The sequence below is a fragment of the Oratosquilla oratoria genome, chromosome 37 (genome assembly GCF_046742065.1).
Source record: "Oratosquilla oratoria isolate Oo_2021 chromosome 37, ASM4674206v1, whole genome shotgun sequence".
NCBI classification, from domain to species: Eukaryota; Metazoa; Arthropoda; class Malacostraca; order Stomatopoda; family Squillidae; genus Oratosquilla; species Oratosquilla oratoria.
The window spans coordinates 36,016,559-36,034,237 of NC_134813.1; the positions used below are offsets into that span (position 1 = coordinate 36,016,559).

The 17,679-nt window shown below is 37.7% G+C and overlaps 1 protein-coding gene across 6 annotated transcripts in view; it reads right to left on the bottom strand.

Annotated features, from left to right (window-relative positions):
• The window catches only part of LOC143019652 (guanylate kinase-like), a 53,673-nt gene that overhangs the window by 34,353 nt on the left and 1,641 nt on the right, over nucleotides 1–17,679 (bottom strand). For 3 of the 6 annotated variants that reach the window (XR_012965842.1, XM_076175540.1, XM_076175541.1), the window contains 2 exons: nucleotides 8,750–8,795; nucleotides 2,434–2,535 (listed from right to left, as the gene is read on the bottom strand). Coding sequence is in view for 3 of the 6 variants with exons in the window: in XM_076175540.1 (XP_076031655.1) it covers nucleotides 2,434–2,461 (28 nt within the window). In the remaining 3 variants the exon portion in view is untranslated. Of the gene's footprint in view, nucleotides 1–2,433; nucleotides 2,536–8,749; nucleotides 8,796–13,072; nucleotides 13,145–17,679 lie in introns of those variants that run through there. The other 3 variants (XM_076175543.1, XM_076175544.1, XM_076175542.1) reach the window with 2 other exon arrangements.

Genomic DNA, 17,679 nt, shown 5'->3' on the forward strand with positions numbered 1-17,679 from the left:
TGGAGTTACTCAGGACTCATTTTTGGGTCCCTTATTGTTCATTATGTATATAAATGACTTGGACAATGGGATTGGTAGTGATGTTAGTAAGTTTGCAGATGACACTAAAATAGGATGCCAACTTAGATCAGCAGGAAGATCATAACAAATTGTTTACATGGTCAGATATGCCTTAGATAATATCTTTTTAGAGAAAACTGAGTGTGAGTGACATTTGGAGGTTTTAGCGAGTCCTGACCTTAAATCCAGGAAACAGTGCATTAGCATCTGGAATAGAGTTAACAGAGCATTAGGTTTCATTTCTAGGACTGTTACAAGGAAAAGTGCAGAGGTAGTTATTAAACTCTATCTGACATTAGATTCATCCTTGACTATGTGGTATGGTTTTGGTCTCCATCCTATAGAATGGATATCAATTCACTAGAATTATACAGACGACAATGACCACAATGATACATGGGCTCAGAAAGTTACGAGGGTCATTCAAAAAAGTTCTGAGCCCCCCTTCATAAAATTTGTCACAGTAAACAAAACGTGATCAAACTTCTAGGTCCTGATTGTATATGTGTAATGTAACATTGAGCTGAATTTTGTTAAATATACTCATCATTTACTAGTATAAAGACGACCTTGATCAACACACTTTGTTCCATTTCGGAAATATGAGCTTCTCAAAGGAAGAAGTGCGAACGATCATCAAATTTTCGGTTCTTCTGGGCAAATCTGCTTCTGCCATCCACGCAGAACTTGCCCAAGTTCTTGGTGAAGAATCTGCACCTGGCCTTTCCACTGTGAAGCGTTGGGCGGTGAAGTTTCGTGAAGGAGAAGCAGAAGTCTCGGATGCCCCCAGAAGTGGACGACCAAGAACAGCGACCACAGACGACAATGTGGCGCTGGTGCAGGAGCTGTTAGCAGAAGATCGGCGTCTGACAGTTCAGGAGATCAGCTTGGAGGTTGGGATATCTGAAGGAAACGTTTGGGATATCCTCCACAACAAACTGCAGAAGCGGAAGAAGTGTGCGCGGTGGGTTCCACACCTCCTCACCGACGAGCAGAGGGCCTGCCGCATCACACTGGCTCGTGCGCATCTTCGACGGTTCAGGAGGGAAGGAGATGCTTTCTTGGACAGAATAGTAACCGGGGATGAGACCCAGACCTCTCTCCATGTGATTTCTACCTGTTTGCAACCCTCAAAGAGCCGCTGCGTGGTCAACGATTTCAGGACGAAGATGAGATAAACATCGCCGTTTCCAACCGCCTGAAGACCATCCAACGTGAAGGCCTGGGAAATGGTGTTCCCAAACTTCCTCAGCGCTGGGAAGCCGTCATAATCAAGAATGGAGAATGTATTGAAGGTGACAAATAATTTTTTTGTAATAGATCTTCTGATTAAAATTTTGTGAAGGGGGGCTCAGAAATTTTTGAATGACCCTCGTATGAGGACAGGTTTAGAAACCTTAATTTACACTCTCAGGGAAAAACACAGTGTGTGGGGGTAATCTAATAGGCATTCAAGTTGATCAAGGGCTTTAACAAGAGGATGCAGATAAGGTCATCATATTGAGACAATGGGGCAGGACTTGCAGTAGTGGATTTAAATTGGACAAATTTAGATTTAAGGAAATAGGCAAGATCTAGTTTAGTAACAGAGTGGTCAATGAATGGAATAAACTTTGTAACTATGTAATGAGTGCTGAAACTATCAGTTGTTTTGAGAAAAGGTTAGACAACTTATTGGATGAGGATAAGTGGTAATGGACATTGAAATACCTACTCATAGTGTCGGTCTTGCAATTTCCTTCCTTCTTATGTTCTTATGTCATGAAATAATGACTATTTAGGTTTTATGTGGTTAATTCTTTAAGGACTTTAGTGATACCCAAACAGATCTGTCATGTGGCACTTATGTATGATTCTAGACAATTTTCCATTAAAAGAGGAATGCTGATCACTTAAATTTCATTCTCTCCTTATTACTACCCTCCTTATATCTTCCCTTTACCACCATTCTTCACTATTCCATAGTATCTTGATGAGGGGAACAAGAATATTACCATTATATTTCCCAGCATGTTGTAAAATGCAACTAAATGGAACGGAACTAGGGGACATGGGAACCCTCTTCCACATTTTGCTCTCACATAGTCTTGGCGAAAACTATGCTTTGACTCGCCAAACCCTCATATCTTTGTATATCATATTTCTTATGATTTCATCATTATTTTCTGTATAATATATATATTGCCCACAGGTGACCCTGAAAGGGTTAATATCAATAATGACAGTTTATTCAGTGACTCATGCTCTTCACTTAAGAAAAAATAAATTTAACATAAAACTACAGTTAAAATACAAAAAATTTTGGTAAGCACAACAGCAATACAATCAAAATAAAGTTAGGGAGTGTAAGCTTGAATTTATAAACCAACTTACTGAGAACTTGTGAGAGTGTAGAAGCCATGACAACATGCAGCTTTGAATGGAATATATCCAGCACTTTGCCAACCCCAACAGATTCTTCTAAAGATGTTCACACTTGCCAGCAAAAGGAAATAAATAGTATCAAACTAAGTGCACTTACCTCATATACATACCATATATATCTGGGCAGAAGTTTGATTTTTATACTTTCATTTGGCCAAATTTTTGGGGTCAACTATTATATGCATATTTTTTGAAAGGGTAAAATTCATGCTAATCCAAAAATACACATCATTAGCTCAAAAGTCAGTGCACAAATTGACACTTTTTTCAAAACTCCAGCCAGATAAGCATTGTCAACCATTCCCACAAAATATTTTTGCTGTTAATCTTGAATTTAGGCAACAAAAATGCTATTTTTCACCTTGAAAATGCTTTGAGTATTGTCCAGAACTTTCAGAAGTGTGACATATGCGTAGTTAAATATCTCTCTTCACATGCCATTGTTAAATGCTGAATCTACTGAATAGCTGTAAGAGAATTTAGACCATAATTTATTCACCTGTCTCACAGCTTTTCAATACATTCAATGTTTTACAATGGCGAACAATGGCATGTGAATAGTGATGTTTTATTATGCATATGTCACACTTCCAAAGATTCCAGATGATACTCTAAGATTTTTTCAAGTTTAAAATAGCATTTTTGTTGCCTAAATTCAAGTTTAACTGCAAAAATATTTCATGGGAATGGTCAGCAATGCTTTTTTATCTAATCTGGTACTAGTTTTGAAAAAAAGGGCCAATTTGTGCTCTCTGACCACTGAGCTCAACTGATCTCAAAATATATAAAGAAAAAATACACAAAAATACTTTGAAATGTCTTGTTTCACTGAGAGGTAGGTATGGAAGAGGTAAATCCTCATTCATTCCACTCACACCACACTTAATTTTTTTCTTCCTACTACTATGCATCATGTTTCTATCCCAGACTAAGTATACCTGTCATGTAACAGGTCATTAATTTCTATATATTGTTTTTCCAACCCAGACATCCAAGCACATTTTTTGCTTCTTTGTCACACTGAGCACAAGCTCACCCAACTTTTCCTCGGTCCACTCAGTGCTCCTACTTTTAGTGTTACCAGTCCATGTATCCTGTGACAACATTTGCTCCCATCCATTCTCATAACATTACTAAACCTTTTCAGGTTGACCTGTGTTAATCTTTTTTCTAAAGCCATCCATCCCTCAGTCATATTTTGTAACTCCATGCACAACTCTCAAACATCTCACTCCCACTCCCACTACAAAAACTTCATATTGCATTTATCACCTAGGCCTCACCCATTCCTCCCATCTCAGCACCTTGGGGCTACATTAATAATGATGAAATATTAATCAATAAATTTTACAGTGGAACATTAAGTATCAAATACAAGGTAATTTATATGAGACAAGAAAATCAGTTTTTACTTTGATTAAAAAAAAAAACAGCATTATTGCTTTCCTTAATTATGTGTGGCAACCTATTCCACAATGTACAAGTACAGTTTATGAAAAAAAAAAAAAAAAAAAATCCAACTTCTTGATGTCTGTACTAATTTTTCAAAATAATGAGTAATGATAGTGTGAAATCAGCTATACAAGTAAGATATGACATATGGAGTTGAAGTTCTTTACAAATGTAAAGCTCTAAACATGTTGTGTTGTGTTGGTGTGGCAGTGAAAATGAGAGTAGGTAACTGAACACCTGAAAAGTATACTACAGAAGAGCATGACTTGTTCAACAATGCAGGCTGTGTGACCAACAATGGATATTGTATATGATGGTCCTGCATAACAGACATCAGAATCATGACCCACTAATATCCTCACTTCTATCTAGAAGTGCAACACCAACAGTTTGACACTCAGTTCCTGAACTAGACCCAAAGATCGTTCTCACTTTTAACTATTTTTCCTCTATTTTTTCACCAGTGACTTCTCCCCTCCTCTTCATACAATTTTGTAACAAAGAAACAGACCCACAGTATAAGTCTAACATTTGTTCCCAAACAGATCTATGAGAGGGGTTGAGGACTATTGCTGACTACTATGATACTGGAGGTTTCTAGTCAAGGAAACTTGATCAATCAATCCATTGCCTCTGGTCTTTCTTGCAAAAGACCCTTGGCCACCAGAAAACTGACAACAGCCCCCGTGCAGGACCATAATTCACTTGGAGAAGACATATTGTATTGCTGTCTGAGGATAATGAGGGGCATTGTAGTATGAAGTGTTCTGTGTCTTTTGTGTGATGGTTGCATCTAGAGCAATCAGAGCTGTGGTCAGCAACCCTTATAGCTAAAGAGCCATTTGTTAGGTTTAACGAAAATGTTGTGCTGTCAGAGCCACAATACAAAAAACTGTCTCACAAACCAAAATCTATAGACTTCAATAATATATATACATACATACATATATAATACCAACAGCTTTTACCCCCTGACAAGGGATGCAGACAAAAAACAAATGCATAAAATCCACTCCCACCCATCCATTCTATCCCCACATACTCCACTCCCATTCACCCCCTCCTTCCCTCTTCTCTTGGCTCCTCCTGGATGACGGGTCATCCCTGCATCTCACCCACTACCCTGGGTCAGAAGCAATGTAGCAAGACACAGCACATCCAGAGCAAGGCTGCTTCATTTAATCAGACACACCCCACATGTAGAAAAAGAGAAGATGGGGAGAAATCTCTTTAAGCTGCATCTATATCATTCACACTTACTACCTCACCCACCAATCCCCCATCCACTCCCTTCCATGCATCACAGCATCATCCATACACAACCATTCTCCACTCACCCCTATCTTCTGTCTTCTCCCTTTTTTCCTCAACAGACATTCCTCTCTTCCCCAATGCCCCTTTAACTCCATCCATCCATCTCATCAGTAGTATTAGAATACAGGTAGTCGTCAACTTACGACAGAATTCGGTTCCGACAGACAGGTCGTAAGTCAATCTGGACGCAAGTCGGTCTATATATATTATATATATATATATATATATATATATATATATATATATATATATATATATATATATATTACCCATTATATATATATATATATATATATATATATATATATATATATATATATATTGTATATTTAGCATACTGAAATAATCTTAGCATCTTTGAACTATGTTGTATAGTATTTTTAACCTTTTTATAATTTCATCTGATTTTCTTTGGGAAACGTAGCCTAGGCCTAAGCATATTGAATAAAATCCTACCATCTTTGACCTATGATATTTAATACTGTATTTGTTAACCTTTGTATTATTTTACCATCAGACTTTCTTTAGGAAACGTATGCATACTGAATAAAATCTTATTATCTTTGAGCTATGTTGTTTAATATTCATTAACTTTTTATCATTTTCGTTAGGAAACGTAGCCTAGGCCTATGCATACTGTTTAAAGTCCTGTCATCTTTTACCTACAAATCCTTTTTTGTTGGTTACATTAAAATCATTGTAAAGCAAAATTAGGAAAAAAATATTTCGAAACACATTCTTTTCGTTTACATACTGTACCGAAAATATTGTTATCGATAACAGACTATGCATAAACAAAGTTTACTGTTACATTTTATTAATCGCAAAACATAAATTAAAAATACAAAATGCTGTGCCGAACATTTTGTCATCGACAACAGACTAAGCATAAAAAAATACTGTTACATTTTATTAATTGCAAAACATAAAAATACAAAATGTAAGGCAAAATTAGGATTTTTTTTATTTCAACAACACATTCTTTTCATTTAAGTACTGTACCGAACATATTGTTATCGACAACAAACTAGCCTAGGCATAAATTTTTTTTTATATTCTATCAATTGCAAAACATACAAAAATACAATATGCAATGCAAAATTAGGGAAACATTTTACTTCAAACAAACAAAATTAAAGAATATTTAGCTGGCTGGGATGCTGCCGCTGCCGGCAGCCTGCGAAAACTATTGTACTCGCGTCTCGCAGCGTGCGGAGTAATGTACTGCACTGCCAGGCATAACATTGCAATTCTATTACTCTATTAACTGTTAGATATTATTGCACCATCGTGGTCATAAAGTCGATCAGTCGTAAGTCGATGACTACCTGTATATCCTACTTTAAAACACCTGTAATTATAGTTACAGTGTTTAATTCACTTATATTCCCAAAATGAAGATGAATAAAAATATATAATTTTCCCTGGAATGTTTTACAAATTTACAGTAGCCTATATGATGTCTTTGTTTTGATGGAACAATTATTTAAGAAGCTTCTGGAGCCACACAAATGCCCTGAAAGAGCCACAGTTTGCCAACCATTGAGTTGGAGTCTGTGGCCAGGCCTATTCTGTGTTGGTACTGTTTCAATGACAGATGACCTGAGTGCAGGCGTGCTAGTGTGGCTCTTGTCTGGGATGCGAGGGTTTTCTCTGTGGGCTGATATTAGAGTACTGAGTTAGGTGGTCTTTCTTAAAGGGTTTGTTTAGTTTCTGGGTGTGAATGTGTTCTGTGTGGATGTTTTGTGTGGTTTGGGAGGGGGGAAGGTTGTGGTAGATGTTTCAGTAGTATGCTGCTGGTGTATTTTTTTTGTTGCATTCTGTTGGTGTTGTTTGTGTGAGGTAATGTGAGAGGGGGGTTGCTGTCAAGGGTTCTGGTTTAGAATTATGTTCCTGTCATTTCCATGTGATGTTCTTTGGGGAGGATTTTGCTTTCTGTATGTATGTGTCCTATATGGGTGGTTTTGGTGCATCCTGTAATTCCTCTTATTGCTCCCTCCTGCAGTGTTTATAAGTTGTTTGTGTTTGATTTGGTGATTGCTGGAAACCATACTGTAGAGGTGTATCCTGAGGCAGTTCTACTGAATTGTTTATAGATGGTTATCAGTTTCTTTTTATTGTCCACAGTCAGTGATAGAGATGGTTTTCAGAAGGTTTGCTTTCTTGTTGATTTTTGTTGTTAGGTCCTTGACATGTGGGCTGAATGTCATTTGAGTATCAAATGTTATAATTCTTATCTCAAGTTTCACTCTCCACACCTGGTCTTTGAACTGGGACAGAGAGATAACTTGAGATAACAATTCTTACTATCATCATTGATGGCCATTGTGGTTGTGTAATGAGGAGTAATGGATGCGAGTGTTCAAGGGATCTTGCATTGGGGTACTTTCCATGTGTAAATGGTCAATAGGTATTGTTTGGTACATCTTGTTACTATTCTTAAGGCTTTAGTGTCTGATTTTTTTTCTCCAAGAATATTGTACACTGTATTTTCATGATTTTTAGCAGTTTTTTTTTTACACATGAATGGATGCAATGAATTCTCTGGAATACAATGTATCATCATAATACCTCAGACCTAGTTTGAATATGCTGTAGCACCATGCTATCCACCAGACTAATAAGGGTAGAATAACTGGAAAGGTTACAGAACCATCATGAAATAAAATGCAAGTTTACAAAGACTGACATTAACTAAAGGAATGGAAACAACAATGGAGGTATGAGAGGACATAAACAATATTATTTCAATATAAATAATGCATTAAGTGACAACCTGCAGAGGGTGGTCCTGTGAGGATTCAGAAATTCATCTTCCTGCCATCTATCTTCACCCCCCCTCATCAACTTTCTCACTTCCATTTGGAACTGCAGTCTTGAGAGGCGAACACTGTCTACAGACTGGGCTAAGAATATCTCATTATCAATTTGTCTATATTAACCCCCCACTTTTAAAAATAAAGAGAGCTGACAACTGGTGATTGTTCCCCTCTGACTACTTTCAGCTGGTTACATAGAAACAGTCCCACACAAATACAAGGTTTCTTCACAAAGAGATCTATGGAAAGGCCACAGGACTTCTGCCAGCTGTTGTGGGCTTCTAGTGAGCACAAAAACAACAACTGATTGACTGCAATTCATTTATGGCAAGAAATTTGAAGATGGGGATTATGAAAATGCTAGAAAAGTGATATGGTTAATTAATCTGTTCACCAAGACATGACCATAAAATGGAATAGGCTGCCAACAGAGGTGATATAAGCTTAATGCATATATTGGTTCAAGAACTGGTTCAAGAGGGGGAGAGGAGGAAGAGGAGGAGGAGGAATAATACAGTACTGTATTGCAAAATGGGATAATGAAAATAAACTGTCCTCTAATGCAAACTTAAAGAAAAACACATCTTTCATTTCCTAGATGTCCTAATTTAAATTATTTCCTCAAATACTGCAATTACATTGTATCCCAAATCTAAGAAAAAGAGATGTTAGAAACTTACCAATTCCAAACTGAAACAGCTTGTTGATTTAAAATGCCCAAAATATCTGAAATGAAAAAAAGAATGATAAATATGGACATAACATTACCTTACAGTATTTCAAGTCATCATCATCATATTCACTAAAGTAAGAAATACAATTGAAAATATTAGAAAAGTGATATGGTTAATTAATCTGTTCACCACGATCACTCTTGCAGGAGAATCGAGGTTCCAAGGTGACTGGGTACAACCACCACATTGGCTCAAGGAAGAAAAGCTGTGTTGTTGTCTGGGTAGGGCAAGGGTGTAGCAGGGTTAAATGAGGTTTTCTGTCTCCTGTGTGATGATTGCATCAGGGCCAGGCCTACTGTGGGCACTGATGACCTCAGCAGTCACACTAGTGTGGCTCTTGCTTCTCTTGGGAGGGATTTTTCTGTGGGACTGATGTCTAGGGAGACATGGTATTGGAATAAGGACTTTGGTGGTCAGTCCTGAAGTGCATGTTTTGCAATCAGAGAGTAAAAATGTTTTTATGTGGATGTATTATACGGTGCAGGTGATTGTTATAAATGAGTAATATCCTGGTGTTTTTTGTTGCCTTCAATTGGATGTTCCTGTGAATTATAATGAGATGGGTAAGTAGAACTGAGGTCACTTGCATAGAATACTAGCACTGATGTCTGGGAGAATTATGTGGAGTAAGTAATTTGGTGGTTGGTCTTGAAGTGCTTGTTTTGTGATTGAATATATACATGTTTTTGTATGGTTGCATTGCATGGGGCTGGTGGTTTGTTGCTGTAGATGACTGGGTTGTATACTGCTGGTATATTTATCATTAGTCAATTGGTGGAATGAAACTTATGTTATGTAATGAGTTGGATGAGTGGGATTGAGAGTTTTTGCATAGAATTGTGTGCCTATCATCTTCACATGCTGTTCTATGGAAAGGATTTTGGCTTCAATGTATTTACCTTGTTATATCTTATGGGAAGGGGAGTTATGCTTATGGTGTCCTGTCTTTGTATCTCAGTGTCTAGTTTGCTCTTAAATTTGTGTATAATTCTTGCACACACTATTGTTTCATCCAGTTTATTCCAGACATCCACCACTCTGTGTAGAAAACATTTTTTGGGGTCTCTTCTATAGCTGTCCTTTTTGAGTTTCTTTTCATGTCCCTTTGTATTTCTCTTATCCCAATTTAGTAAGTCCTATCTATCAAGGACTTCCATGCCTTTCATGATTCTGTATATGGTCAGCAGGTCACCACTTTCTCTTCTTTGTTCCAGAGTTGGTAAATTCAGTTTTGACAATCTCTCCTCATACAGGTTTGAAAGTGCTGGGGCCATCTTCATGGTTGCTCTCTGGATTCTTTCAATTTTCTTTATATTTTTTTTGGTACTGAGTGACCATAGTGTCATTGCATTCTGCCTTATTAATGTGACTAATATTTTTTAATAATTTCTTCATCCAAATAGGTAAAGGCCACCTTTGATCTTAGCAAGTTGTAGGATTCTCCAACAATTTTCTTTATCTATTTATCAGGGGACATATCATTTGTGATGATTACTCCCAGGTCTTTTTCAGATCCCACTTTCTTTATTTCCTTTGTTCCAATTTTATATTGTACTGATATACTTTTTTTTTTCTTTACTTTTTCCGAATTCCATTATGCTACATTTCTTGATGTTGAAGTCTACTTCCCACTTCTGACTCCATTTCCAAATCTTGTTCAGGTCTCTCTGCAGTGATTCACAATCTGTTTCAGTATTCACTTTCCTCAGCAATTTGGTGTCGTCTGCAAAGAATCTCATGGCATTCACATAAATAGCAAACATTACTGGAGCCAATACTGATCCCTATGGAACTCCACTAATCACCTCCTCCCAAGCTGAACTTCTCTGAGCACTACTATCATTTTCCTTCCATGCAAAAAAATCCTCCAATTAGTTTAGTAATTTACCTTGTATCCTTCCTATGTTTTCCATTTTTTTAAATAATTTTTTATATGGGACTTTGTTGAAGGGCTTTTGTTAGTCTAAGAAAGCACAATCAGTCCATTCATCCCTTTCTTGTATTATATCTATTAGTCTTGAGTAGAAACAGATTAAATTTGTGGTACATGGTCTTCCCTGTCTGAATCCAAATTGTCTCTGATTTATATTTACCTAGTTGTATTTTGCGGGAAGGGGAGCTACGCCCGTGGTCTCCTGCCTTTGTATCTCGCAGTGTCTAGTTTGATCTTAAACTCATGAATGGTTTTTGTGCACACTTTTTTTTGTCCAGTTTGTTCCAAGTGTCCACCACTCTATGTGGAAAACTGTTTTTCTTCAGATCTCTTCTGTAGCTATGTTTTTTTATTTCTTTCCATGTCCTCTTGTGTTTCTCTTGTCCCAGTTTAACAAGTCCTCTCTATCGAGTATTTCTGTGCCCTTCATGATTCTGTAGATGGTCAGTAGGTCACCTCTCTCTCTTCTTTGCTCCAGAGTCAGTAACTCCAGTTTAGCCAATCTCTCCTCATATGACAAGTTTGCAAGTGCAGGTGCCATTTTTGTGGCTGCTCTCTGGATTCTTTCTATTTTCTTTATATTCTTTTTGGTACTGGGTGACCACAATGTCGCCGCATATTCTAATCTAGGCCTTATCAGTGTGACCAAAATTTTTTAAATAATTTTTTCATCCAAATATGTAAATGCCACTTTTATTGATCTTAGCAAGTTGTAGGATTCTCCGACAATTTTGTTTATCTGTTTATCATAGGACAAGTCATTTGAGATAATTACACCCAAATCTTTTTCGGATCTCTCCTTCTTTACCTCCTTGGTTCCAATTTTATATTGTCCTGATATTCTATTTTTGCTTTTTCCAAACTCCATTATGCTACACTTGTTAATACTGAAGTCCACTTCCCATTTCTGACTCCAGTTCCATACATTATTCAGGTCTTCCTGCAGTGATTCGCAATACTTTTCAGTTTTTACTTTCCTTAACCCCTTCCATACGGTGCCGCACACGTAGGCGTCATGAGGAGCAAGTGGATTCGCGACGCTGCCATATCGGCGTCTTGATTATATTTATTGTAGTCGCCCCCTGTGTTTTTACATTCTCCCAAATGCGCCCTGAATCCCATTCTCTGTGGTTTTCAAAATTCGCGGGTGAAAGAGAGAACGATCGATATAAGCGGCGACTATATTTTATGATGCGAATATTATTTCGTTACGTCATACGGCTGGCATTGGCTGCTGCCCGCGAGATTTAAGTCCCGTACTGAAGTGGTTAATAGTTTGGTGCTGTCTGCAAAGAAGCTCATGTAACATTTCACATCATCATCCATGTCATTCACATAAATAGCAAACATTATTGGAGCCAATACAGATCCTTGCAGTACTCCACTGATCACTGTTTTCTTCGAGGTGTTTTATCCATCTATTCTTAATAACCTTTTCACAAATTTTGGCCACAGTGCTTGTAAGGGATATTGGTCTGTAATTTGTTGGATCTTCTTTGTTTCCCCCTTTATATATTAGGACAATAATGACATTTTCCCAGTCATTTCATATTTTTCCTACTTTGAATGAGCAACTTATTATGTTATATATTTTGTCTATTAATTCTTCTTTACATTCTTTTAGTATCCAATTTACTATTCTGTCTGGGCAGTGTGATTTCCTGACACCAAGGTTCATTAATTGATCCATCATTTCTTTTTGTGTTATTTTTATTGGGAGATCACTCTTTATTCCCTTCATCCCAATGCTGTACTTTTTCTCTAGTGAAAACTGACTTGAAGTGATTGTTCATGACTTCAGCCATTTCTAAACCTTCTGTGTATTCTTTTCCATGATGTAGTTTCACCATTTCCTATTTACTTTTAAGTTTACCGTTCACATATCTATAGAATAGCTTAGGTTGATCTTTACAATTTTCTATGATGTGTGTGTATGTTTAACTAATTGTAGTGTGTAGGACAGAAGCAATACTCATGGGGTCCTGTCTCCTACTCTCAAATTTATCATACCTAACCTCAAATTCATGTACAGTACTACCACTCATTAACGGACTAAAAGGGGGTAACAGTGTCCGTTGATGTGAATAATCCATTGATTTGGAGTGGTTTTTGGGTGGCATAGTGATTGCACAGCACTAAACAACAGCCCCAAAAACACCACAAACACAGCAAAAACATTGCAAACACAGCTAATTAACGTCCGTTAATAAGAGGTAGTACTGTACTTCCAACCTAGTCTATATCCTTGATTTCCAATGTATGTATGTATGTATCTATGTATGTATGTGGGTGGGGGGGGGAATAGTTTTACATCCTAAAGATATCTGGATCCTCACTGAATTTCAGGGTCATCCTTCAGGCCTCTGATTCTTCTTCAACAGCAGCATTGCTGCAAGTTGTTCTGTCACCTTCATGGCCCCAACAAGCAAAAATCATATTAGTACAACTGCATTGATAAAAATGTGTGTATACACATGATTTTGTTTTAAAACATATTTTCTCCAATGGTTTTCTTGCTGACCTAAAAGAATCCAATATTCTTTTCTATTTGAAATTATCTGTTCATGCTCATGGGAGTGAGGGGAATGAGCAAAATTATTTACACTACAAACAAATTACTCCAGTCACCAAGAAAACAATATTTTTTTCCCCTCTACCCAAACTAAACCTAACCTGCTCTAACTTTACCTACCCAAACCAGTTCTCCTTTTGGATGAACCAATTATACCTGACCCCTGACATCCCCTGTAGATTCCACATTTGTGGGTTATTTTCCATAGGTCCTTTTGTGTTCAATAGGGTTTGTTTTTGACAATTTTGGCTGTTTAGGCATACTGAAATTGATTAAGATGCTTCAGTGATTATTTCTTTGCATATGACATGAGTCTTGGGGGGGGGGATGGCTTGGAAATCACTGTGTTGCACAATGTCATGGGCTAGTTGCAATAGGTTCACCCAAAAGAAGTATTTCCACGCAACAAAATTACATCATCTGCTACCAACCAATCAGGTTCTAGTATGAGATAATCTTGTGGTTTGAGCTCAGAAAAGTTATGAAAAAGATCTATCGGGGACATAGTTCTTCCTGACCAAGAGACAAATTCAAATCTAAGGAGTATTTACGTTAATTAAAAGATGTACAGTACTGGTTTACTTGAAATATGACAGACAAAGAAAAATCATATGAGGTATGTACACTTCTGAATTTTATCCAGTGTTTAGGCCACCACCCACTCTTGAAGCAACACCAATACAGAATTAGTCAAGCCAATTAGTCTGGCCAGACTCAAACTACACTACATGCAATTACCAGACACACAAGATCTCATCCCACACTGCCTTGCTCTCACCCTATTCAGATGACAACACATCACTTCCTTCTGTGTAATGTGGATCAAACCAATCCTGTTACCAATTACTTACGAGCCATGTGCTAGTCATTCTGAGCAAGTGGCGTCAGTTTAAGCAGGATTGGCTTGAGTGGGCATCAGCTACCAACTCAGCATGTACAATAATGTCACCATTTTTGGATTGTGGAGTAAGTGTATGTTGAAACAGGGGATGATAATCTAATATATGTGCAATTAGGATATAAGCCGGTGTGTTGAATAATATAACATAACATAACTGTTCACTTGAACTGATGCTTGCTTAAATTGACATCCATTTCAACCAGTGCTCGCTTGAACTGACCAACTCCCAACAAAGGATACCTGGGACAATGGACATACAGTACTGATTGATTGACGATAAGCATGTTTTGCTATAGTTACCAAGCAGTGAAAATATTCACTTTAAGAACGAACAGCTCTGGAGTGGGGCTAATAAGGTAATAAATTGTATAAATAAACAAGCAAGACATAGGTACAGCAGCCTTACTCTCAATTTTCATGGCTAGGAGTATGGCGATGTTCTGAGCATGCGTAAATGCAATGTCACTGCTTACATCACTCCCAAATTCAGCATTGTATCAATTGTGCTACATTCACTATTATTAACCTAATCTAACCTCCCTAACCAAACCTATTAATCTAACTTTACCTAACCTTATCTTACCTAACCTAACATAACCTTACCTACCATACAGCTTACTATAATGCTCTTGTTCATAGGTTTGAACTGCATTTTGCAACTCTTCAAACAAAATTAATTTGGAATTACTTAAAATTTCACCTGAAGCAGCTCATCAGCTTCAGCTATTTTAAATTTCTAACTTGAGGTGGGCAGAGCTGCAGAAGTGGAACTCTTTTTGATCATATGCAGAAGTGTAATCAGTTTGCTCATACACAAAAGTGTCCCATACTCCTGGCCATAAAAATTCAGAGTATGGCTGCTTTACCTCGAACCAGTTTGACAAATAAATAGAATAAATGAAATAATAAATGGTAAATATAAAGTTGTTTGCCAGTCTTACAGATGCAACTTTTATCTATATTATTGGATAGATCTTACTATTCTGTGTATTTTGAACACCATAAATATGTACCACAAATAAATAGTAACATCAGTAGTAATTTTTAAATATTCATTTTTAATAGCACATCCACACCTAACCTAATCTAACATGGTAATCATAAAGAAGCTTCCCACAAAAAAGGGGCAAATTTTTAGAAGAGCACATACGCAATATAGCAATAGAAAATTGAATATTCATTTTGTAAATTATAATACATAAGAAATAGACTTTTGGGAATGGATGCTAATAGGAGACTGTATGGAATAATTGTGCTAATAGTACTGTATGGGGCAGAAACATGGAACATAAGAGAGGAAGAGTTTAAATGTTTTTGAGATGAGGTGCATGGGAAGTATGGTAGGGGTTACTAGGCTGGATAGTGAGAAGCAAGGAAGTGAGGAGGTGAGCAGGGGTGGAAAGGGAGTTAGGAGATAGGGTTAATGAAAGAGTATTGGGATGGTTTGGACACATGGAAAGAATGAGTACAGAAAGATTCATAAAAGAGGTGTGCAAGGCAGAGGTGGAGGGAGAGAATATGAAGGGGTGACCAAGGATTAGATGGATGGATGCAGTAAATGGGGCATTGGGAAAAAGGGGAAAGTCTGTTGAGGAAGGAAGGGAGGAGACAGAAGATAGGAGCGAGTGGAGAATGGTTGTATATGGATGATTCTGTGATGCATGGAAGGAAGTGGGTGGGGGATGGGGGGTGCAGGAGTGTGTGAATAATTGGTCAATTTATAGTTTCACCCAACCATAGAATTTGATATGTGGCTTATGTGTTTCTGTTGAGAAATGTTGTGATATGAACGATGGTGTACATAATTTCCGTCGCAAATACGTACTTTTGAAGTAATTAAGTATCGAAGTCATGCACTTATGCGTACATCTCCAGAACAATGTGAGGGCACATGTGGGAAATTGGAGTTTTTGGGTGGGGAAGACTAATAAATGCAGTAATGTGCATTGCAAAACAGGTATAAAATGAAGAAGACTAAGGGAAAAAAAAAAAAAAAAAATAGGCGAGTACCGCGCGCGGTGCCATGATTGTTTACTAAAGATTGAAAGTATTTGTGACTATAACCACTAGATTTAGGGAAGCCGCTCGCGCAAGAGTTGGTAACCGTAAATTAACCTCACCTAATGGAGGCAACGTTAGTTTACGGTTAGGAAGTCTTGCACGGCTGGAGTGGACTTCACTAAATGTACCTGATCTAGCAAGACATTTTTCGAATCGTTGGGAAAAACGATCAAGGCCGCTCGTGTTAGGCGGGACCCCGGCCCTAAAATGTGTTTTTTATGTTGTTTTTCTTTTTTAACCCCTTCCATACGGTGCCGCACACGTAGGCGTCATGGGGAGCGAGTGTATTCGCGAGGCTGCCATATCGGCGTCTTGATTATATTTATTGTAGTCGCCCCTCCATAATGACATTCTTTCTAATTCTTTTGTAATCGCATTTTCTATGGTTATCAAAATTCACGGGTGAAGAGAGAACGATCGATATAAGCGGTGACTATATTTTATGATGCGAGTATTATTACGACACGTCGTACGGCTGGCATTGGCTGCTGCCACCGAGATCTAAGTCCATGACGCCTACGTGTGCGGCACCGTATGGAAGGGGTCAAGTGTTTTTGTTCATTTTATACCTGTTTTGCAATGTGCATTAATCCATTTATTAGTTTTCCCCACCCAAAAACCCCGATTTCCCACACTTATGCATGCGGGAGATGTACGCATGAGTGCATAATTTCAATACTTAATCACTTCAATAGTACGCATTTGCGACGGAAATTACGTACACCATTGTTCATATCACAACATTTCTCACCAGAAACTCATAAGCCACATATCAAATTCTATGGTTGGGTGAAACTATAAATTGTCCGAATATATATTCTAATACAGCCCAAAGGGATTTCTTCCCATCTTCTCTTTTTATACATGAGGGGACAGAGAGGGGGGTCACTGATTAAATGAAGCAGCCTTGCTGTGGATGTGCTGTCTTGCTACACTGCTTCTGACCCAGGGCAGTGGGTGAGATGACCAGTCATCCAGGAGAAACCAAGAAAAGAGGGAGGGAAGGGTGGTGAATGGGAGTGGAGTATGTGAGGATGAAATGGGTGGGGGTGGATTTATGCCTTTGACATTGACTACCTCCCTTGTAAGGGGAAAAAAGCCATTAGTATATGTATAATACATCAATGTAATATACATTTTTCTTGGTGGAAATCAATAACAGAAAAGTTGCTGATATAATAATGGAGCCTTGGTGACTACTTGAGACCTTATTTTTTATTTATTTTTTATAGATGAGGTCAAAGAAATTAAAGTACGATCAATTTATCTAACCTAATCTGCATTTAGTAATGTGGTACCTGTAATTCTAAAAGTCATTACAGCTGTCATCATCAGGGATGTTGACAGCCAGTTTTGGCATCCAATCTGACTATGGGGTGTAGAGGAGTTTCATAACTTAAGAAAAGCAT